Below are 24,390 nucleotides of genomic sequence, written 5' to 3'. Positions count from 1 at the left end.
GAAAGAAGCAGGAGTTTTTCAAACCAGTGATTCAATCATCTTTGCCTGCTGTAAAGGAATATTAAAAAATGATAAAACCCTTTTCTGTGAATTGACTTGAGAATGATAATTTAAAATCAGGCAACAGGTGTGGTTACTGTGAAACCCCTTTCCTTTGTTGCTCACTTCTAGAAGGATACTGCTACTTGTCTATTACCCACTGGGTCTGTGCTTACATTTTCTCAGACATGATGATGGCTTTACAGTGACCTACTCCCAAGTACTTGTGAGATCATCAAGGTCTGGAGTCAGAAGTCAAGGCAAAGTGAACTGTCCACACAAAGATGGAGCTTATGACCTTGACCTCATTGACTAAATGCACCAGTCAGCAGAGCTGGTGTTATGAGGGGAGAAAAAAACATGGGAAAGAAGAACATATTTGGTGCTAAGTGTCCTTTTACAAGAAAGAATCCTCACAGAAAAAAAATCTGGATCTTGTGAATATTTGTTGGGTTCCATCAAGTCCAGGCCATCCAAAGAGAAAAAGGCTGCCTCAAACAAAGGTGCTGAAGGATGCCCTGGATCTGAGGGGATGTTACGGGGCAAATTCATGTTTCAGCTAGATGAAAAAAACTGTTTCAGTCTCTTCCAATCTTCGTATTCTACCACCTGCTCCTTAAGAACTCCCATAATATTCCCATAATATTGGGGGAAGTTGTGGATTGGGTCTTTGGTTCTGGTTCTGCCATGCTGCTTTTGGACCTTGGGCTACTTATTTTCCCTCTCATGCCTTTAGCTTGCTTCCTCTGCAAAGTGATTTTTAGAATCTTTCCCAGCTCCATCATTGAGGTTTTTACCTAGAACTGGGGGAATTCAATCTGAACTCTGACACTAATTAGCTAGGTGACCTTGGATAAGCCATTTCAGTTCTGTGGGTCTGTTTTAACGTCTTTTTAAAAATCTTCTGGGTTTTCCTGGTGGCTGAGAGATAAAAAATCCCCCTGCCAATACAGAAGACACAGGTTCAGTCCTTGGGTGGGGAAGATCTTCTGGAGAAGAAAACAGCAACCCACTCCAGTATTCTTGCCTAGAAAATTCCATGGACAGAGGACCCTGGTGGGCTACAGTCCATGGTGTCGCAAAGAGTCAGATATGACTGAGTAACTAAACAACAAGTAAAATAAAATAAAAGTTTTCTGCTAGATGATTCTTAGAGTCCCAAGATCATTTACTTAGTTATCTCTTCTCAGAGACACAAAAACAAAAGTTGGCATGTTATGTTATATACTGTTTTTTCTTTAACCAGAAGCAATTCCCAGTTACCCATAAATACATTATATTTTATATGGCAAAAATTAAATATATCTTATGCATGACAAGAAATACCTTTGCCCATGTCAGAATAAAGAATACCCAAAAGAAGCCATGAGAAAAATGTTCATACCATTGTCTTCATGAAAATCAGGTGCCAGAAGACCAAGCGCTTTCAAATAGTGAGGTGTGGCTGCGGACAGTGACATGATTTCCCCGACAGCCTCATGGAAACCTTCATTAGCGCCATTCCTGAGCAGGTAGGGCTGTGCGGCATACGCCATGTCATACTGGATGTGGCCCATCTCATGATGGGCTGTCAGGAAATCATCCATTGTGACCTTCGTGCACATCTTGATCCTGAACAAAAATGGGCAAGATTAACGTGAACCTCACTGAATTTCATTTATTCATCATAATAGTTATATGGGATTTCTATAGCATGCATCACATTTCCAAGATTTATTGACCAATGAATCTTGAGGACCTACCTCATATGTTCTAGAAACTGTTCTAGGTGCTCAATATAAAGTGATGGGCAGGGCTGAATCCTGTCCTCCTACTCACAGACTAATAGAAAGGAAGACAGAATCTTCTACTACAACAACTCTGAGGCAAGTGCTCTACAAGTGATCAGCAGACACGGCCTTGGCCATAATGATGAGTAAATGCAGGCCTAGTCTCCTAGAAGCACCAGGAATGGCATGACTCAAGATGTAATGAGCAATCTTGACCTTGATTAAAGCACAGCAGTTTGCCAGGTAGATGGCAGGAAGGGTCAAGAGACTGACCTTCCTAGAAGTGCTCAATGAGGATGGCTTGAGAAAAGAATGGGAACACAGACAGCAGTTTGGGACAGCTAGGACAGAGAAGCAGTAAAAACAAAAAAAAAGTGGGGGGGGGGGGCGGGTGGGAACTAGAAATTGACATTTGGGAATCATTAGCATGTAAGTAGGGGAGTGGATGTGATGGCCCATGAAGCTAGTGTAGGATGGCAAGGAAGGAGGGCCAAGGACAAAGCCCCAGGAGGTCCCAGGATGTACAGGGTGGAGAGAGGAAAAGGGGACAGAGAGAGAAGTCAAAGAAGTCTGGAAGGGAGGACAATGCAGACACTAGTGAAAAAAACACGTCAAAGACAACCAACCAACACTGTCTCATGCTGCTGTGGCCCAAAGACTGCATTTGGTGATTAGATACTAGTCCTTTTCAACTTGGCAAGAGCAGTTTCAGGTAGGTGAGTGGAGGGGTCATATTTCAGTAGGTGTTGTCATTTTCCCACCACTCTGAGCACACCATCCCCCAATAAATACCCTTTAAGGACTCCTACTGCTCAGGAACAAACTCAATCTCCTCTATACACCCAATATGACCTCTTTTTCTAATTTTGGTTTTCCTCTATTCTCTTTGACACAATTATAAGAACAGGTACTTACTTAATGTCTACTGTGTGTAAGATCCTGTGCTGGAAGCTTATACACACTTCCTCATGTTTCAGCCTTACCCTAGTACTGGAGTCAGTAAGCTCTGGCCTGCAGCTGGCCACTTGTTGTGATAAATTAGACTTTACTGTGACAGCCCCAACCACTTGTTTCTGTATTGTCTCTGGCTGCTTTCATGCCATAAGGGCAGAGACGAGTAGCTGCAACAGAGACCTGCAAAGCCTAAAGAAACGATTTAAGTACTCTCTGTGTTTCTCCTATGATACATAGCAGATTTTCTACCCACCTGTCCTAGTTCACTCAGAAGAAAGAAACGGGGAGGGGGGATTAATGTCTGCTTCATATATTTCATCTTCCATACATCTTTGCACCAAGCCCTTCCTAATGGGGGCACCACGATACTTGTGACCATGAAACTCTAATGAATGCATATTATTTCAGATGAGCTAAACTGTCTAAAGATGCAGCTGAGGGCCTGAGGACAACCCCCTTTTCCTCGGAAACCCAGATATGGTCTCATGGACTCCCAGCCTCTATTCAAGGAAAATTCACTCCTCTCTTCAGCGCTCAGAGAAGCAGACAAGGAATCCAAACTCATCCTCATCCCTCCATTGTCTCCTGTTCAAGTACTGGCAGTGTGAACGTCAGCCTCACTACCTGAAGTCACCCTTCCCCAAGTCCCACGCTGTGGGGTGGCAGACCACCTTCCGGCCATCGCCTGGCTCAGTCAGCATGGAGTTGTCCCAGAATCCTTGAGTCATGTAAGGAAGGCTGATAGACACAAAGAACTTCTCAGCCTCCTTGAATATCCTTTCTGCATCCCAGGACTGGGGAAAAAAAAAGAACAGCATTTAATTGTAGCATTAAAATCACAGCATTCCTTTTGTTGGGTATGTACAAAGGCATAGCCTTTCTGAAAGGCAATTTGGCAACATGTACAGACAGCTTTCACAGTGTTTATACTCTTTGTCTCAGTAATCCAGTCTCTAGGGAACTAACCTAGGAAATTTTCCGAAATTAGGTCAAAGAATTACATTTTAAATGATTTTTATTACTATTTTTCAATTAAAATATATTTGACAAATTGTATGTGTTACAAAATGATTTTTAAGAGAGGGAAAAGTAGAAACAGCCTCCAGAATGGCTAAATAATGATGCCTTTGTGGAATAGAAAACCTAAATAAATTGGATTTATAAAGAATTTTTATTGATTTTTAAAAATAATAGTGAGAAGATAAAATATGTAAAACACATATATAGTATAATTTTAATGAAGAAGTGCATTAAAATGTCAGGAGTAGACTGTGATTATGTATGAATTTTTTTGCCTTTATTCTTTATGCTCCAGGTATAAAGACAAGTACTAATGACCTTCTCTTTGCTAAAAACTGTTCATCTCAAGACAACAACCCTTGATTGAGTTCGTTCAGTGAACAAGGCCCCAGTATTAGGCTGGGGATTATTAGTGTCTGTGTCCGAGGAAGACACAAACAATAAAGCAAACATGAAGTCACATGCTTTCGAAGTCAAAAAGGCCCACAAGAGACCCAGCAGCCAATGGGTAGCTGGGCCTTGGCTTCATAGTCTGTATAGGAACCTGCTGCTGCTGCTAAGTCGCTTCAGTCGTGTCCAACTCTGTGCGACTCCATAGACGGCAGCTCACCAGGCTCCCCTGTCCCTGGGATTCTCCAGGCAAGAATACTAGAGTGGGGTGCCATTGCCTTCTCCAATGCATGAAAGTGAAAAGTGAAAGTGAAAGTGAAGTCGCTCAGTCGTGTCCGACTCCTAGCGACCTCATGGACTGCTGCCTACCAGGCTCCTCCGTCCATGGGATTTTCCAGGCAAGAGTAAACTTTCAGAATATTCTGGAACTGCAGAAGGACAGCAGAAGGTGTCTGTCATTCAGCAAATCTTTCTGGGAACCAGTGTCCCTGGAGCTGACCAAGACTTCTCTGGAGATAAGGCCCATACATCAGTCAAACTAAATTTGTACAGTTGGCAGATAGTTAACGAATCACTTTTTAGTGACACAGAAAACTTCCTCTGATTTTAAAAACCAGTCAAGTTAATTTCTTCTCCCATGTCTGCCTTGAAAATATGTAATTGGATATAAGAGACACTATGGATTGTTTTTTTACCTTCAAAGGCTTAACGTCAGACAATGTTGCTATTGGTGACTATGGTGTTCTTAAGGAAAATGAATGTATATCAAGAGTGCAGACTGACAAGCACAGTTAATATCTGTTGAATGAAGAATGAATGGGTAAAAAACCGACTGCAAATTCTGTGTTCCAACCTTAATTGCCACTGACTGACTGTCTTTGTGACTTTGGGTGAATCATTTACCCAAGCCTCAGTTTCCTCACCTACGACATGGAACTATCACAATACCTGCCCTGATGCTGCTGCTTCTGCTAAGGCGCTTCAGTCGTGTCCGACTCTATGCGACCCCATAGACAGCAGCCCACCAGGCTCCCCATCTCTGGGATTCTCCAGGCAAGAACACTGGAGTGGGTTGCCATTTCCTCTCCATTGTGTGAAAGTGAAAAGTGAAAGTGAAGTCGCTCAATTGCGACCAACTCGTAGGGACCCCATGGACTGCAGCCCACCAGGCTCCTCCATCCATGGGATTTTCTAGGCAAGAGTACTGGAGCGGCTTGCCATTGCCTTCTCCGACCTGCTCTGATAGTCCCATAGATTTGTTGTAAACATAACATTAGGAGAGATGGTGGGTGTGAAAACACCGTAGACAGGCTACGGAGGTACATAAAAATGAGCCCCTGCTGCTACTCAATTGCAAAATGGGGCTAGAACAGCTGCAGGAGTTTGGGGGCTCTTGAAGCTTCATGTTTTCATTCTGCTGTGGACTTACCTCAGGAATATGTTATGCAAGTGAAGGTGTTCATTGCGTAGTTGCTTACAGATTTAAAACTGTTCACAAGCAATGCATAAATACTAATGTAAATCACAGTGCAATGATTTGGAAAAATTTTACACAGCTAATAGATGTATGATTATAGATTCTACCCAGAATTGTAGAGTATTAGCTCAATAAAGAAAAACACACAATTACAACTATAATATGCTTTCATCAATAGAAGGGAACACAGAGAATTAAAACAATTATTCCAAGATGGTAACAAAAAGTTTATTTGCAAACCATTGCAGACTCTTATGGTATCTTTAACAATAATGATTTTTAATATGCAAAAATCTAAAGATATCCTTTTTTTCCCCTATTCATAGAGGTTACTGACTACATAGTAATGACTAACTTTAGAAAGAATTGTTAAGTTCACAGTTCCACATCTTATTGCTTAATGGAAAACCAGGTCATCTCCACTTTTAGTTACTCTCAGCAAGATCAATGCCATTCTTATTCTAGGTACTAGATGTCACTGTCATTGTAAACCACTTTTCTATGAAAGAACACCTACATAAGAAATAAATTTAAAATAGCTTGAAATTTTTCTCATTTACATGACTTATAACATAAGAAGAGAAGGGTAGCATAAAAAGGAATGAGGTTGAGGATTTAGTTTTCAAGGTGTCTTCTTCCTACCTGGTTCTCCATTTTTTCAGTAACATCTATGCTTGGTTTGTGTTCAAAGGGGACTGTCAAAGAGTACAGATTTGTCCAAAATCTCCCCCACATATCACCTATTAAAAAAAAGGTTTGTTAATATGTGATAAATATAGTAGAAGTATAGACATGATTTTACATAGCACATGAGGTTGGACTGGTAAACAGGCCATAGAGTATTCTAGATTTAATTTATTGGGTTGGCCAAAAAGTGATGTTACAGAAAAACTTGAATGAACTTTTTTGCCAACTCAATAGTTTCTGCGCTTCCTTTCACTACCTCTTTTCCTCTTCTCTTATTTTATATTTTCAACATTCCCTTCTTTTACTGTCTCCTCTGAAAGGTTAAAATGGCAAGAGGTGATGTGGTGAGGCAAAGCTTGTTAGGGAATCATCCCTGTTTCTTTCATTTCAAATCACAATTCAAAGGCACAATGTATTAAATATACAGGACATCATAGCTACTATAGGTTAGAAATAGGTTTATATAGTCCCTCATCCATGGGACAAAATACTACAAATTAAACTGCTAGTAATCTATGATATTGAATTTAACAGAGAGTATATAGACAGATTTGCTGTTGCTAAGGGGAAGAGGGAGTGGGGGAAGGATGGATTAGGAGTTTGGGGTTAACAGATGCAAGCTTTTATATACAGAATGAATAAACAACAAGGTCCTACTGAATAGCATGGGAAATTATATTCAAGATCCTGTAATAAACTATAATGGAAAAGAAAACTGAGCGCATATAGGATGATCATTCAGGACACTCTGCTAATAACTAGTAACTAAGTTCCACTTTTATTACTATACTATAGTAATCTACTTAACTGGGTGACTTTTCAAAGATCTCAAACAAATGTTAAACTGGATTCCAAGGCCAGAAACCCTAAAAGAGAAAATGGATCTGGAAAAAAAAAAAAAAAATCAATGTAACAGCAGGACCAGAATTCTGGCACCAAAGGAATGGAGCAAAATAACTACCTGAAGAATATGCCAACAAATTCATGTTTTAAAAGATAAAATTCAATAGAGATAGATGCAAAGTCCTATGCTTCAACTGTAAAGAAATAGCTATTATGGAAATATGTGATATATGACATCAGGTTGAAACACAGCGCACATGTAAAAGACCAAAAGGGATCCAACAATAGTATGACGTGGCTTCCAAAATGCAAATATCACCTTAAGGTAAAAGAATAGAATTACAGTGTCTAGAACAAAGGAAGTCACAGCACCATCTTTATTCTATGCCGGGCAAGCCTCAGCTGGAGTAACTGCTCAGTTCTAAGCATGGTATTTGAAGAGGGACATCAATAAAGTTTGATTTTATTTATTTGCTTGTCCAAATGAGAACAAGTAGAAAAGTGAGATTTTTAAAGAATGGCTGAAAGTCTATGTAGGATATTTAACATACGAGAAGAAAATAGTGTATACACGATGACAAGAATAATAGTAAAATATACTGCGTACATACTCTTGTGTCAGGAACCGTGCTGTACCTTGACAATGGTTGTTTACAACTCTCTAGAAGGCCATCTTGTGCAAGAAGAGTGGACATAGTCTGGGTAACCTCAGAGCACAGAATTAGGCAGAATGAATGGAAGGCATGAGAGGGGTGTTGGTTCACCTCCACATAACGTAGGACTTTCTTATAACTGGTACAGTGTAGTGATAGATGAGTCTATTTTGGAAGGAAGCAAGAGCCACCTCACGCCGGACAGGTTTAAGCAGAAAATGAATTGCCAAAGAATGCCTGCCAAAGACACTGTAGAGAGTATTTATATATTGCTTTAGAGGAAAAAGTCTCCACTGCTCCTTTGTCCAGATTTCCTCCTGCTAAGAAAGAAGCTTGCCTGTAAAGAATCAGCTACTAGCAACTTAGCTTGCTGTAGTAGGCTTGCTGTGTATGCAGGATGTAAACTTTGCCAACACAGATATTTCTTTGGCCAAGGCTTTGAGGGTGAGGGAGAGGGGAGGGAGGGTGACCACTCTCTGGCGAGGAATAAGGGAGTTCAGTAAAGGGCTCCAGGTCTTGCCTGGTCTACTAAAGCTCTACAGCAGGATCCAGAGTTCTCTGAAGACTGTTTCTCCTCTTAAGCTAGGCAGCTTTCTTCATGAGGAGGATTTCATTGACTACCCATATGATTCCAAACCAAGTACTTTGCAGCAAAAGATATTGTTGCAGTTGAACAATCAATTTACAGAGCTTTCACTCAGGCTATACCTTAATTCTAGATAGCTTTTCTCTCACCCCTGACCACTCCCAACCAACTAAGCTTCTTTCCTCTGACAACATGATGCTAAAATCTCACCTCAAGGGTCAGCCAATCAAGTTGAATCATACAATTTAGTTTCAGACCCCCCTGGTGGTCCAGTGGTTAAAAATCCACCTTCCAATGGAGGGGACACAGATTTGATGCCTGGTCCAGGAAGATTCCACATGCCAGAGGGCAAGCAAGCCTGTGTGCCCCAACTACTGAGCCCACGCTCTAGAGCTCATGAGCTTTAGTTACCGAAGCCCATGTGCCTGGAGCCCACGCTGTGTAACAAGAGAAGCCTGTGCAGCACAGCTAGAGAAAGCCTGCATGCAGCAACTAGAGAAAGCCCGTCCACAGCAAGGAAGACCCAGAACAGCCCAAAAATTAAAAAATAAAAATAAACCTGAGGATCTTAAAAACAAAACAAAAACTTATTTTCCCCATTTTCACTCTCATTCTCTGGTGATCTTAAATAACCCCTTTATCTATGGATTGAGGCCAAACAAAACAACTCTCTGTGCATAAAGTAATGCAATAGAGGACAATTTAAAATGACTTTTCTGGTGAAGACAGTGCTTTCAAAATATGATTTCTAGAATGTTACTAACTTCATTCACAGAATTTTTCAAAAGTTGGGCCTCACCCCAAAATAACTACCTTATTGGTGGAAACAGCAAAGAGCAAAGTAGACAAAGAATTCCCCGAGCTTCTTACCAAGCAAATGCGCAGGGAGGCATCCAGTAGGGCTGATATAGGAAGGGTAGGTATGCATCAACTTTGCCCTCACATAAGCGTGAAGTTGTTCATATAATGGTTTAATCTGAAAAGCCCAGGAAGACAGTTTAAGACCAAGAATAGCCTATTCCAATTTCCAATCCCCAACACTAAAAATAGAGGCTTCTTTAGACAGTAGAATTACCCTAAATTCTAATTTCTTCTCCTCTGAAATATTCTGAAGAGTTTGAAAGCATTCCTTCTTACCAGATATAGATGCTGACTAGTTCCACTGCATAAAGCGGTGAACACGTCTGGAGGGATACAAATACCGCATGGAGGGTGTGCGTGCTAAGTTCCTTCAATCGTGTCTGACTCTGCGACCCCATGGACTGTAGCCCACCAGGCTCCTCTGTCCATGGGATTCTCTAGGCAAGAATACTGGAGTGGGTTGCCATGCTCTCCTCTGGGGGATCTTCCCGACTCAGAGATCAAACCCGTATCTCTTATGTCTCCTGCATTGGCAGGCGGGTTCTTTACCATTAGCACCACTTTGGAAGCCCCAGTTGGAAGGCAAATGCGAAAAATATATATATTCATTTTAAGATGCTACCTACTTCTTTCATTTTTAAATTGAAGTATCATTTATATATCATACAATTTACCCATTTTAAAGTATACAGTTTTGTGAGTTTTAATAAAAGTATACTATTGGACAACCATCACTACTGCCCAGTTTTAGAACATTTCCAATACTCCCAAAAGTTTTCTTGTACCCGCCTGCAGTCAACTCCATTCCCACCTCCAGCCCCAGGTGATCACTGATCTCTTTCTCTATAGTTTGGCCGATTATGCACATTTAATATAAATGAAATCATACAATATGTGAACTTCTGTGTCTCGTTACCTCTGCAAAGGTGCGTTCCACATCTTTCATCAACTGGTCACGGCTGTAGTCATAGTCCCCTGCCCCAGTCACCTCATAATCCCCTCTCCAATAGTCCCCGTAGTCCTCATAATCTGTTTTAAAAAGAAGAAAATGAGAACATCTGGAAAGAAAGAGATAAAGCACAGTATACATAGAGTAGCCTTCCTGGGAGGTTTAAAAAAATCCAAAAACCTGTCACATTTTTATTGGCCTTCAACTCAAAGGGATACAAATGAATAACACTAGCTAATGTGTCTGAAATTTAATTCATTATCTCATCTAATGAGCACAAAAACTCTACAAGATGGTCAGTATTACAGTCCCCGTGGTGCTGGGTAACAGCTGGCTCTTGGCTGATCAAAGGATTCGTCCAAGGTCACACAACTGGTGAGGGTGAGAGGCGGACTCCTAGTCTCCTAACCCCAGGTCTCTACTCTCTCCATAGGTCAGTTAGCATCTTTAGCTTTAAAACATGTGATTGGGTCTTTAAATTCTCATTTTGTTTAGGGCCTTATATTTTCAACTGTAACCCAACCCATCATAGACACGGCCACAGTGGACCTGTGATTGTTGGCAAATTCTAACATACACAGCCCATCTCTGTGCTTCATGCAGTGTCTTGTTGCCAAGAAACACGAGCTTGGGTCAGGATAACCGCTAATAAACTTTGTAAATGTATTTTAGTCGTTTTAATGTTTACATGCTCATTGGCGATGAATGATCAGGAAGATGAGGAGAGAAGTAAATATTTGGATGGAAGGATGTGACGATGGGTTCCAGTCTCGAGTGCGCCTCTGGCCTGAGAACATGAGTTTAAGCGGCAGTGGAACACAGAAAGACAGATGAAAACTGCTTTCCCTTCCTCAACCCCAGGAGGCAGTAAACGACCAAAACAGAAATTTCCTCACAACGCCACGCTTGAGCTCATCTTTCAGGCAGGAGGATAACTTGAGAGATATGGAAATTCCTCCGCATGTTAAGATTTTGATGACCACAGTTCCCAGCCTAAAGTACTCTGATTTGTTTCTTTCTGGGACACCACTCTGAGATAATCACACAAATGACCTTCGAGAATGAACTGTGGCCACATGGGAGTTTAAAGGAGAGACGGTATCTCTGTTTCTCATCCTTTCTGGTAAATAGACTCTGTCCATCCGCAGACTACCTTAGGAACCCTCAGGAGCCTGAGCCCTTCCCAGACTACTGATTTGTTTGAGGCCTGGTAACTTAGTCTTGCTCTCAAGCCCTTTAAACTGTAGAATGTCAATTCACCTTTCCTTATTCCCTAGTGGTCTCCTCTTGGAGACATGTAACCTGAATTGTTCAGCAGGTGATTAATTTAGGGATACCCCTTATATCAAAGGGCAGGCTTGGTAATTCATGAGAAATAGCCCCACAGCCCTATAGGGAGCTTCAGAACCGCCACAGCCCAGCAAACTTACTGTTGGCTCTTGCCATCTCATTTTCTAGGACCACATACTCTTCATACAATGGCCTTAGTTGCTTGCCAACTTCAGCCCTCCAGCCTTCCCAAGCCCAGAGCCTCCGATTGTAGTCTCTGCTGTTTTCCATTATGTCATCTAAACCTATTATCACAAAGCACCCAAAGGGAAAAAAAATTTTTTTTTAGAATTTTTAGAAATTTTCATTTGTAAAGAATTGAAAGGCTGGCAAATATCAAGGTCATAAAGTTGTTCAATGAAATCTCATGATTCATTCATGTCTGCACCCTTATTTTTTTTTAATTTATTTATTTTAATTGGAGGCTAACTACTTTACAATATTGTAGTGGTTTTGCCATACATTGACATGAATCCACCATGAGTGTACATGTGTTCCCCATCCTGAACCCCCTCCCATCTCCCTCCCCATCCCATCCCTCTGGGTCATCCCAGTGCACCAGCCCTGAGCATCCTGTATCATGCATCAAACCTGGACTGGTGATTCATTTCACATGTGATAATATACATGTTTCAATGCCATTCTCCCAAATCATCCCACCCTTGCCCTCTCTCACAGAGTCCAAAAGACTGTCCTATACATTTGTGTCTCTTTTGCTGTCTCGCATACGGAGTTATCGTTACCATCTTTCTAAATTCCATATACATGCATTAGTATACTGTATTGGTGTTTTCCTTTCTGGCTTACTTCACTCTGTATAATAGGCTCCAGTTTCACCCACCTCATTAGAATTGATCAAATGTACTCTTTTTAATGGCTGAGTAACACTCCATTGTGTATATGTACCACAGCTTTCTTATCCATTCATCTGCTGATGGACATCTAGGTTGCTTCCATGTCCTGGCTATTGTAAACAGTGCTATGATGAACATTGGGGTACACGTGTCTCTCAATTCTGGTTTTCTCAGTGTGTATGCCCAGCAGTGGGATTGCTGGATCATAAGGCAGTTCTATTTCCAGTTTTTTAAGGAATCTCCACACTGTTCTCCATAGTGACTGTACTAGTTTGCATTCCCACCAACAGTGTAAGAGGGTTCCCTTTTCTCCACACCCTCTTCAGCATTTATTGTTTGTAGACTTTTGGATTGTAGCCATTCTGACTGGCGTAAAATGGTATCTCACTGTGGTTTTGATTTGCATTTCTCTGATAATGAGTGATGTTGAGCATCTTTTCATGTATTTGTTAGCTATCTGTATGTCTTTGGAGAAATGTCTGCTTAGTTCTCTGGCCCATTTTTTGATTGGGTCATTTATTTTTCTGGAATTCAGCTGCAGGAGTTGCTTGTATAATTTTGAGATTAATCCTTTGTCAGTTGCTTCGTTTACTATTATTTTCTCCCATTCTGAAGGCTGTCTTTTCACCTTGCTTATAGTTTCCATTGTTGTGCAAAAGCTTTTAAGTTTAATGAGGTCCCATTTGTTTATTTTTGCTTTTATTTCCACTACTCTGGGAGATGGGTCATAGAGGATCCTGCTGTGATTTATGTGGAGAGTGTTTTGCCTATGTTTTCCTCTAGGAGTTTTATAGTTTCTGGTCTTACGTTTAGATCTTTAATCCATTTTGTGTCCTCACCCTTATCTGAGCTTCAAAATAATTCTGCAGAGAAAATAAACCACTGAGATCACTGAATTACTAACTTAATTAAACTACTTGAGTGTGACAGGATTTATAGTGAAGTTTTGTTAAAACTTAAAAGAACATCCGTGTGCTAAAACACACACATTTGGAATTTTTCCCTCTTTGGATTGTCCATCTGAAAGGCACAACATCATCATCTGATGTTAATCTCATTTTTAAAGCTTGGAATAAAAAAAAGTAAATTTTATAATCACTGCTCAAAATGAATAGCCCACCTGGTTCAAGTGCTAAGCACTCCTGTGTATTTGGGTCCAAAACTTTCCCAGTACTGTAGATGGTGCTCATTTTATTTAGAATCGTGTTCAACTACAAATTAAAGATAATAAACAATGTTAAAAATGGAAGATATACAAAAGAGAATGCTAATGTAGAGATGTCTTTTCAATCATGCAATTTTTTTATGCCTCAAAATACAGAAGTTCACATCTTCTTGGCCAAGTATCTTCTTTTATGTAGGGTTGGAATATCTCAGCTAAATTTTCCCATCATCAACTAGCACAGACTGCCTTTATAAGCATATGATAAATACATGTGGAGTGACCGGAAAAAAAAAAACAGATCTGCCCAAATGCCAAGAATGTTTCTCACCTACACATGCAAAGAGTAGTGTGTTTATTGTTCCTTTTAGGCTTCAATGAGTGCACAGTTACTGAACATCTACTACGTCCTACACTCTGATAATTATGACATGAACAAGTCACTGGTCTTTAAGAGCCCCACAAACATGCCACAGCGAGTCATGAAATCAATGATTACATAACAGAGTGACAGATGCTACAACTGTCACCAAAAAGTGATGTGGCAGTATGGGGGGAATGGTTGAATTAGTAACTTGGAAATTCAGGAATGGCTTCAAAGAGGGGGCACCTGAGAGCTATGTCTTGGAAGAGCAGGATGTCATACCTCTGCTCACTTTCACGCAGAGATGAACCCATTTGGAGGGCTGCATTCAGTCCAAGGATACTGACAAAATGAAGCCAGCAACCAGGACTGGTTAGGGAACTTGAAACCATCGTATAAGAAAAATCAACAGATGGAAGGATGTTTTAGGCTAGAGAAAAAAGCCTTAAATAGTTAAAAAAACAAAACAAAACAAAACAAACCTGCCTTCCTTTATTTGAAGACTATTATAGGAGACAGCCATTTGGCCCCAGAAGATGGTAGAAAGTGGAGGTAAATCGCTTTATGCTTAATGGAGGAAGAATCTTGCCATTATTTAGAGGGACCCACATATGGAAATGATGTTTTAGAAAGAAGTGACTCGCCTATCCCTAAAGTGGTCTGAGCTGCAGTGGTTTAGCAACATTTTAAAGAAGTTGCAGAAGACAGTCAAGAATGAAAGGGGTGGGGGAGGATGAGATGACAGATCGGGCTTCTCGAGCTTAGGACTGCTGATGTTTTAGACCAGACAACTGTCACTGGAGACTTCCTAGCGCTTTGCAGAGTGTTTAGCAACATCCCTCCTCACTAGAGGCCAATAACACCCTTCAACTGTTGTGACAACCAAAACTAACTCCAGACATTGTCAAATGGCCCTGGTAGGCAAAATCACTTGCAGTTGAGAAGCACAGACATGGGCTAAGTGCCTGGTCCTCAGGAAGGCGATCTCTGTCACTGTATCTATGGACCACAGAGCCCTGACAATCCTAGTTTAACAATGTGTCCTAACATACCAGCGTCCCCCTTCACTCTCAAAGGATCCCAATTTGGAGGATAAATTACGTGACCACCCCACCAAGGCACAGTGCTCTTTCTATTGTGAGCATTGCTAGGTTTGCAGATAAAGTAAGCAGCCCTGAGTGATACTAATGTTTAAGATTTCCCCAGTATTTCCATTCTTGGGATCAGTGCTAGCACGTCACATACTCGTTTGCTCTTCTCTGCCGAGAGCGCTGAGGTCCCGCTATGCTGAAGGGCCTTCAATTGACGCTTGAGTGTGAGATTCTGAATTTCTTCGAGTGAGTAAGTTTTGGCCACCCGGGACTGTTCTTCATAAAAGGCAGACCATTTGGCTCTGGCTTCATTCTGAAATGACAACAAAAAATGAAGTTGAAGTTAGAATGGGACTATTCAAATAGACAGAAGATACAGGCCAAAGAACATCTGGTGGAACATCTAATATTTCCTGAGTTATTTAATTCTCTACTTTGCTGAAGGTCAAGGTTTAGGTTAAGCGTGATCAAGCCACTCTTGGTCACTCTCTCTTCCTGGCCTTTTGCTTCGTTTTCCCAAGGGTCCTGTCCACAGAACTGGAAGTGAATTCTCACAGATGATTTATATTGTGGGGTCCTGGGATGTATGGCCTTAGCATTGTGACGTGGGTGAGTCACTCAAGGATTCAATGATAAACACTCTAAAGGGAAAGCCCAGCAGAGCTTGGAGCGGACCTCCTGAGAATACAGCTTCTCATGGTGATGAGAACCATGAGAAAGAACCAGTTTGCAGGAAGCTTCATAGTATGGTGATTTACCAGAGATTCTAATCTTGAATTTTGATCTCCAGTTCAAGACTGCCCTGAACATGACCATTTGGTAGCCAATGTGATTACCCACTCACCAGAGAAACCAAGAAGCAGGTAGTGATACCAGGGTTCACTTGCCCCCCATCTTGACTTCTCCATATGTATCCAATGCAGTCTTCTCTCGGAGAAGGCAACGGCACCCCACTCCAGTACTTTTGCCTAGAAAATCCCATGGACGGAGGAGCCTGGTAGGCTGCAGTCCATGGGGTCGCTAGAGTCAGGCATGACTGAGCGACTTTACTTTCACTTTTCACTTTCATGCACTGGAGAAGGAAATGGCAACCCACTCCAGTGTTCTTGCCTGGAGGATCCCAGGGACGGGGAAGCCTGGCGGGCTGCCGTCTATGGGGTCGCAGAGTCGGACACGACTGACGCGACTTAGCAGCAGCAGCAGCAGTCTTCTCTCAGTGTACAAGCTCACTTCCATTTATCAAAGGCTAAAACGAGCAACCACTTTCTACACTGTACTTTTCTAGACTATAAAAAAGAGGTAGCAAATGAGGCACGTAAGAACTCCATTCCTCGAATCAGACACCTCTAACTAGCTGTGTGACCTTGAGCAAATTACTTAGCCTGAGTCATGTTACCTTATCCATAAAATGAGAGTAATAGCAGAACTTACCTCAAAGGGTTGTTGAAAGGACAAGAAAATTTAGCAAATAATAAAATGCCTCTCAGAGTCCCTGATACATCCTAAGCACTAAAAAATGGTAGCTACTTTATCACTTACAGAAAAAAAGTCCTTGTCCTTAAGCTGCTTATTGTTTTATCAAGGAGATAAGATACACATCATGAATGTTTCATTACTGAAACATAAAAGCCTATGATTCCATATAAACTACGAGTGGGGCCAAGCAGTTCCTGTTATAGGGACCAGATTTGGCAAGGACTCCTGGAGGAGGCAGAACTTAAGATAGATCTTAAAGTAGGCAGAAAATAGATCACTGTAGAGTACTTTGCAAAATAATTTACCTCATTTGATTTTCTTAACAATCCCAAGAGATAGAAGATTACTCTATTTCCATTTTTCGTATGTGAAGAAAGGGGCTAAGAAAAATAAACGGTAGAGCTGTCAACTAATTGCCAGCGTCTGAATCCTGGATCCTGAGGCGGGCAGACTCTAAGATGGTTCCCAGGACCCCTACTTCCTGGTGGCACACCCTCCTGTGTCTCCCTTGAGTGTGAGCAGGACCTATGACTCATTTCCAAAAGGAGAATACAGCAGAAGTGAAGGATATACATGTTTATGTTAGATAAGATTGTTTTGTTTGTTTGTTTTTAGCCACACAGCTTGTGGGATCTTAGTTCCCTAACCAGAGATCAAACTCGTTCCCTCCTGCAGTGGAAGCACAGAGCCCTAACCACTGGACAGCCAGGGAATTTCCAAGGCTATCATTTTTATCCTGTTAGAAGAATCTCCCTTGCTAATACTGATGCAGCAAGATGCTATGTTGTAAGCTGTCCCATGGCTAGGGCCACATGGTGAGGAGTTCAAGATGGCCTCCGACTGACATCCTAAGGAACATACGAGGAGCTCAATGCTACCACTAACATTAGCTTGGAAGTGGATTCATCTCCAGTCAAGTCGCAGATGAGACCACAGCTCTAGCCAGGACCTGACTGTAATCTTGCAAGACTCAGAAGCAGATCCAGCTAAACTATGCCAGGAGATAATAAATGTGTGTTGTTTTGATCTGGTAATCTTTTACTCAATAGATAATCTTTTGTGGTAATCTTTTACACAATAGATAAATAGTAGAGATTCCAAAGCAGGACTCCAGGCATGACTGCATTTTCTAGATCAAGAAATTGTACTTTTATCCTGTGAATACTAGGGAGTCACTTAAGGGTTTCAAGCAGGTGTGTGACATGATGAGAGTGGTTCATGAAAGGTGCAGCAATGGATCATACAAGAGATGAGTAGAAGAGTCACAGTGAAATGGAAAATGATTTCTCTTTACTGAGCACACACAACCCCTTACGAACTACTGTTCAATGAGTCTGCACAATCTTGTGAGGTGGTTGTGACTGTCTCCAATTAACAAACGAGGCAAATGAAGTACAGAGCAGGTAAGTAATTTTGACTAGGTCACACAGCTATTAACTGGAAGAATCAGGGAATCAACACAGATATGTTTGCCTCTAAAGCTAAATGCTCTTAACCACTGGCTGTAGATTGGATTCAACATATTCTAGTCTTCTTTGTACCATGTCTGAATGAGAAGGAATGAGCTATGGAAAAAGGAGTTTGGTCTACAGCACAGATTCATTTACATAATCCACCACCCACCTCTCAGCCCCTTCCCTTTTTCATCTAATCTAGGATGATTTACAGCAAAATTTCTGGTAAAATTTGATCCCAAATTAAGAGCATTCTTTTATTTTCAATCTCCCTTGGAGACAACCCAGAATCCCCAAAAGGCCTCAGTCTTAAAATATTTTTAAAAATGATAATGTATGTGGGAACTTTGAAGATATCTGTTTTATTTATCATTATCATACTAGAAGTGTTATACTTTGTATCACAAAAACATTATGTTGTCTTGAATTTTGGCCCCTGAGGATACACTGTTCCATCTCAAGCTGTTCTTTTTAATCTTATTTACAATTTATTCCATATTCATACTATAAGGTTCCTATGCCTAAATAAAACTGACAGCTAAGCAGTTACACAGAGAATCAAAGTCAGTTCATACATACCAACCAAGTCACTTAGATACTGCTTGACAGCTATATGTAATTTTTGCACTTGAATGATGAATGAATTGAAGCATATACAGTTACTTACATTGCTACAGGGTTCAAAAAGAACTGCTGCTGCTGCTGCTGCTAAGTCGCTTCAGTCGTGTCCAACTCTGTGCGACCCCATAGATGGCAGCCCACCAGGCTCCTCTGTCCCTGGGATTCTCCAGGCAAGAATAGTAGAGTGGGTTGCCATTTCCTTCTCCAATGCAGGAAAGTGAAAAGTGAAAGTGAAGTCGCTCAGTCGTGTCCGACTCTGTGCAACCCCATGGACTGCAGCCTACCAGGCTCCTCTGTCCATGGGATTTTCCAGGCAAGAGTACTGGAGTGGGGTACCATTGCCTTCTCCTCAAAAAGAACTATTACAGGTCAAATAAACAGCATCCCATACTGCCTCTGTGCAAAGGCAGAAGAGAAGCAATTAACACAGCAAACGTTTCTGCAGCCATTGATGGGGGCTTGGGGTCAAGACACACATAACTCAGTATAATCACAGGAAGTTAAAACCCTCTCTGACCCGCTATGTATAACTGTAGTGGATACCATATTCTCATCCTATTGAGAGATCCTTTGTCATTTCAAGGACTGAAAATATAAAATCCTAAATTACACTTTGTGTGTCTGTTAGTTGCTTAGTTGTGTTCAACTCTTTGCTACCACATGGACTGTAGCCCACTAGGCTACTCTGTCCGTGGGATTCTCCAGGCAAGAATACTGAAGCAGGTTGCCATTTCCTTCCGTTCCATAAGATATCCTGTTCTTTTTGGCCCTAATGATATGCAAGTTAAATATGATCTCATTATGCTTTTAGATGTTTTCATATGAGCTTTGTTTTAAGTCATAGGTCTTGTGGTCTCTTCCCAAATTATGATAATTTTATTTAAACAATTAAAATCCTTTTGTGATAAGTTATTTGAAATGCAAAAAATTAAAATTTCGTCTTCTTTTTTTCTATGCCTCACTATCAACTGCTAGGCTATTCTTTCAGCAGTCTCTAAACCACTTCTTTCCCTGTAGGTATGAGAGTCTCCTGAAGATAGAAGATGAAAAACTCAAAGGAATCTTAACATCTAGGCAGTGACTTGGCACCCAACAAGTTCCCAGGGAACCCTCCACTCTCAGGCCCCATGTGTTGACCCAGTATCCAGACATAGCTCTCCAAACCACATCAGATTTAAAGATGAAAACTGCCTTGATTACTTTTCAAATAGGCCCTGCTGCTGCTGCTGCTAAGTCGCTTCAGTCGTGTCCGACTCTGTGCGACCCCATAGATGGCAGCCCACCAGGCTCCCCGTCCCTGGGATTCTCCAGGCAAGAACACTGGAGTGGGTTGCCATTTCCTTCTCCAATGCATGAAAGTGAAAAGTGAAAGTAAAGTCGCTCAGTCATGCCCGACTCTTAGCGACCCCATGGACTGGAGCCTACCAGCTCCTCTGTCCATGGGATTTTCCAGGCAAGAGTACTGGAGTGTGGTGCCATTGCCTTCTCTGTCAAATAGGCCCAGATATGTGCATATTTTTAAAAACACTTATTCTATTCAACAAAGTAAGGAATCTAAATTATAAGAATATGAATTCTATTGCTTTGTCTTGAGAATCAAAATTTTATTTTTTCTTTTTCCAGATGGGAGGAAGCAATGTGTCTTTCAAACATTTCAATTTTTTTTAATTTATAGGGAAAAAGAAACTCACTCCTGAAATTGGGTCCTGCCAGAAAGTGGCCCACCAGATATATATTTGATATATTTCATAATAAAAATATAATATAGTATAAATAACATAGCAAATGTCACAAAAACCTGTACTCAGGTATTTAAAATGTTAACACTTTATAATAGTTGCTTCAGGCATATTTATTTAGTGGTTAGAGTCAATAATATCATATTATATACTCAAAAGTTGCTAAGAGAATACATCTTAAATGTTCTCAAATGGTAATCATGTGATGTAATGCAGGTGTTAGTTAAGACTGCTACTACTGCTACCATATATTTTGCAATATATCAGTGTATCAAATCAACAGTTTGTACACCTTAAACTTACACAATGTTATATGTCAATTATATCTCAATAAAGTTGAGAAAAAAAGAAAATCTCTCTGCTTTTTTCACTTAGCATTACTTATTTTTTCTAGTTTTTCAAGTATATATTCCTTATTGATCTTAACTGCTGTATAATATTTAAGTATATGACCAAATTCAAATTTATTTAATAATTTCTCATCTATGAACGTTTCCTGTCTTTAAGTAATACTTTTTTTTTTTACCATATACATCCTTGTATTAGGTTAAATCATATAAAATTGCTAATATTTAATTTAAATCTGCAAATATATAAAGTTTCTTGAGTACACAGGTGAGGCTCTCCAGGTGGAATTTTTGGAAGTGGAACTGATGGGTTAAAAAGCAAGTTTCAACTTCTACAGATATCATATTTTGGCAAATACGATTTTATGTCAATTTGGTATTTCACTATTAAAATAATGTTATCCTGATTATTAGTCAGGTTAAACATATATATGAGGTATATATATATATATATATATTTATTTGAATTTCTTCTTCTATGCATTTGTTGCTCATATCTTTCCCCCATTTTTCTAGTGAATTTTTGTCTTTATCATTTAGTAAAATTTCTTTATATATCTTGGCTGTCAATCTTTTGTTAATTATATGTATCAAAATGTTTTCTCAAGCTCTGTTTCTTGTGTTTTTTTTTTTTCATTTTCAAATGCATCACTTTATTTTCCTTGGAAGGCAGCCATACATTACACACCTTAAGCATGTATGTGACAGTCACATGGTTTCGTCAATAAGCCCCAGAGCTTCCACAGGTCTCTGGTGGCCTACAGCCAGAGCAGTCCTGAGGAGTCAAATGTTAAAGCTTTCTCCACAGCCACATGTTCCTTTGATGTTTGGGTTATTGAACACAAACTCACTGGATCATTTGTCAACATAGTCCATTTCTGTTCCTAACAGTTGTTAGCTGTGCTTTCTTCTCCATGAACACTCTGACTCCATCTTGAATAACTTCTTCATCAGAGTCTCCTTTTGTCTTTGTAAATTCTAAAGTGTAGGAAAGGCCATTACAACCCCTGGTTCGGACACCAACTTTCACACCAACATGTTCAGGCTTATCTTTAAGAAGTTGTTTTATCTTGTTTACTGCTGAAAGTGTCAGGGTGAGGGTGGCCCGGGTGAGCTGCAGCTTCCTCTTGCTCACAGCCCGGACAGTGGCCCGGACTAACGAAGCCGACATCCTCGCCATCCTGCCGCCCCAGTGTCTAGGGCTGGAGGGCGGCCATCTCAACCTGTATCCATGGACACCGCGGGCGGTCTCTGCTTCTTGTCTTGTGTGTGTGTGCAGTTATGATGTCTTTTGGTGCACAAAAGTTTGTTTTTAATTCTAATGAAATTTATTTGCTCAGCCTTTTCCTTTATAGATTGATATTTTTGTCTTTTATTTAATAAACCATTCTCAAGTAAAACTCATTTAATAAACCATTCCCAACCAAGACTCACTTAATAAACCATTCCTAACCAAAAGTCACCTATATTTTCTTATAAAAGCTTGACTTGCTTTTCCTATTTAATTTTTGGTCTATCTTAAATTTATTTGTATCTATTGCATAAAGTAGAAATGCCTTGAGCTTTGGATCTAAAAAGGGTCCCTACAGATTTTTTAATTTGCTTCTTTTTTCCAGAGCTCTAGGAACCTGAATTAATTTTTGGCTAATTTTTTGGCTCAATATTCCTGCACCCTGCTAGTAGTATAGATTCAATTTCCATACCTATTAAAAAACCTCACAGGGGAAACCTGATTTTGATCAAGTCTCTAGAGTAGGACTCTGCCTACCATCTGTTTTTATAAATAAAGTTTGCATATTCACACCTATTTATGTACTGTCTATACCTGCTTTTGTGTTACAGTGGCAGAGTTGACTGGTCTACAATGGCAGGGTTGAATAGGGCAAAAAGCCTGAAATATTTACTACTTGGCCTTTTACAGAAAAAAGTGTGCTGACCTCTGTACCAGATCTATACATTTGTAGCAAATACAAGGGTCAAAAGAGCATGTTAAGCAACATTATGGGAACACAGTCAGCCAATCCAGAATGTGGGAGTTTCTCTAGGAGCAACAACTCAATTTTTCTGCAAATAAATTACAAAAAAAAAAAAAAAAATGAGGAAGGGCTCTATAGACTGAAAGAGACTTAAAGTACATCTGCCAAAATGATCAAGAGAGGACTTTGCTAGATCCTGATTAAGACAAACCAGCTGAATTTTTAAAATGAGATATTAGGGTACATTTGTATATTGCCTAGATAGTTGATTATACTGAGGAATTATTGTTAAGTCTTTGACATGAAACTGCTATTAAGGTTATTTAAAAATTCTTACATTGAGAGCTACAAGGTGAAACATTTATTACATAAAACATATAGTTGTTCCTTCAAAATAATCCAATAAACATGGCGTTGGGTAGAAAAATAAAACAAGATTGGCTGAAGTGTTGATAATTGCTGAAGCTGGGTGATGGGTATATTAGTCTTTCTTCTTGAAAATTTTTACAATAACAAGTAAAGTAAAATCCATATAATGGAACACTGCGGCTGCTGCTGCCAAGTCGCTTCAGTCGTGTCCGACTCTGTGCGACCCCATAGACGTCAGCCCACCAGGCTCCCCCGTCCCTGGGATTCTCCAGGCAAGAACACTGGAGTGGGTTGCCATTTCCTTCTCCAATGCATGAAAGTGAAAAGTGAAAGTGAAGTCGCTCAGTCGTGTCCAACTCTAGCGACCCCATGGACTGCAGCCTACCAGGCTCCTCCGTCCATGGGATTCTCCAGGCAAGAGTACTGGAGTGGGGTGCCATTGCCTTCTCCAAATGGAATACTATTTGGCAGTAAAATGGGACAAAATAATGATACATGCTATGGCATGCAAAGTGAAAGAAGCCAATCACAAAAGACCATCTAGTGTATAATTCCATTTATATGAAATGTCCAGAATAGGCAAATCTATAGACAGAAAGTAGATTAGTGGTTGCTGAGAGCTGGGGGGTTAGGGGAAGAAGAGATTGCTTTCTTTTTGCAGTGATGAAAATGTTCTAAGATGAGATAGTGATGATATTTGCATAATTCTGTAAATATACTAAAAAACATTGAATTGTATACTTTAAATTGGTGAATTTTATGGTACATAACCCAGGTGGTGATAGTGGTAAAGAACCTGCCTGCCAATGCCCATGCAGGAGATGTAAGAGACACAGGTTCAATCCCTGGGTCAGGAAGATCCCCTGGAGAAGGGAATGGCAACCCACTCCAGTATTCTTGCCTGGGAAATCCTACGGACAGAGGAGCCTGACAGGCTACAGTCCATGGAGTCACAAAGAGTTGGACATGACTGAAGCGACTTAGCACGCAATTTTATCTCAATAAAGCTGTTGTTATAAAAGCCCTCAATAGTAAAAGTAAAGAAAAAGAAAACTCATTTTATTCCCTAGATCCTATAACTAGATCTTAAACCTCCATGGAACTGCTCCAAACCAGAGGATTTAGCCAAAATTAAATGTTTTGTCTTTTGCCCAGTTACCTGGCACACACTGAGAAGCAGCAGTAGTTCCTGACCACTAGGCTGCCCTCCCTGGGTGTAGCTGGTGGCCGCCTGGTGTTCTGTCAGAGTGCTCAGATCAGTGAGTGTGTCAAATCTGGATGGCATGAAACATGTCATTTTGAATTGCTCAAGTTCAATTTTACCAAATTACATCACTCAACTGGGACATTATAAAGTTTTCATGACAAAGGAAAACTAGC

The 24,390-nt window shown here is 40.4% G+C and overlaps 1 protein-coding gene and 1 pseudogene across 2 annotated transcripts in view; both read right to left on the bottom strand.

The window, feature by feature from the left end:
- The window catches only part of ACE2 (angiotensin converting enzyme 2), a 51,941-nt gene that overhangs the window by 22,361 nt on the left and 5,190 nt on the right, over nucleotides 1-24,390 (bottom strand). For both annotated transcript variants that reach the window (XM_061408099.1, XM_061408100.1), the window contains exons 3-10: nucleotides 15,183-15,341; nucleotides 13,532-13,622; nucleotides 11,659-11,802; nucleotides 10,196-10,308; nucleotides 9,289-9,394; nucleotides 6,292-6,389; nucleotides 3,387-3,556; nucleotides 1,424-1,650 (exon numbers count right to left, since the gene is read on the bottom strand). In XM_061408099.1, coding sequence (XP_061264083.1) covers nucleotides 1,424-1,650; nucleotides 3,387-3,556; nucleotides 6,292-6,389; nucleotides 9,289-9,394; nucleotides 10,196-10,308; nucleotides 11,659-11,802; nucleotides 13,532-13,622; nucleotides 15,183-15,341 — 1,108 coding nt within the window. The remainder of the gene's footprint in view (nucleotides 1-1,423; nucleotides 1,651-3,386; nucleotides 3,557-6,291; nucleotides 6,390-9,288; nucleotides 9,395-10,195; nucleotides 10,309-11,658; nucleotides 11,803-13,531; nucleotides 13,623-15,182; nucleotides 15,342-24,390) is intronic.
- On the bottom strand, nucleotides 21,356-21,914 carry LOC133242918 (iron-sulfur cluster assembly 1 homolog, mitochondrial-like; annotated as a pseudogene).

Source organism: Bos javanicus, chromosome X (genome assembly GCF_032452875.1).
Source record: "Bos javanicus breed banteng chromosome X, ARS-OSU_banteng_1.0, whole genome shotgun sequence".
Classification (NCBI taxonomy): Eukaryota; Metazoa; Chordata; class Mammalia; order Artiodactyla; family Bovidae; genus Bos; species Bos javanicus.
The sequence above is the reverse complement of the archived record's forward strand: the minus strand, read 5'-3'. Positions and strand labels throughout refer to the sequence as shown.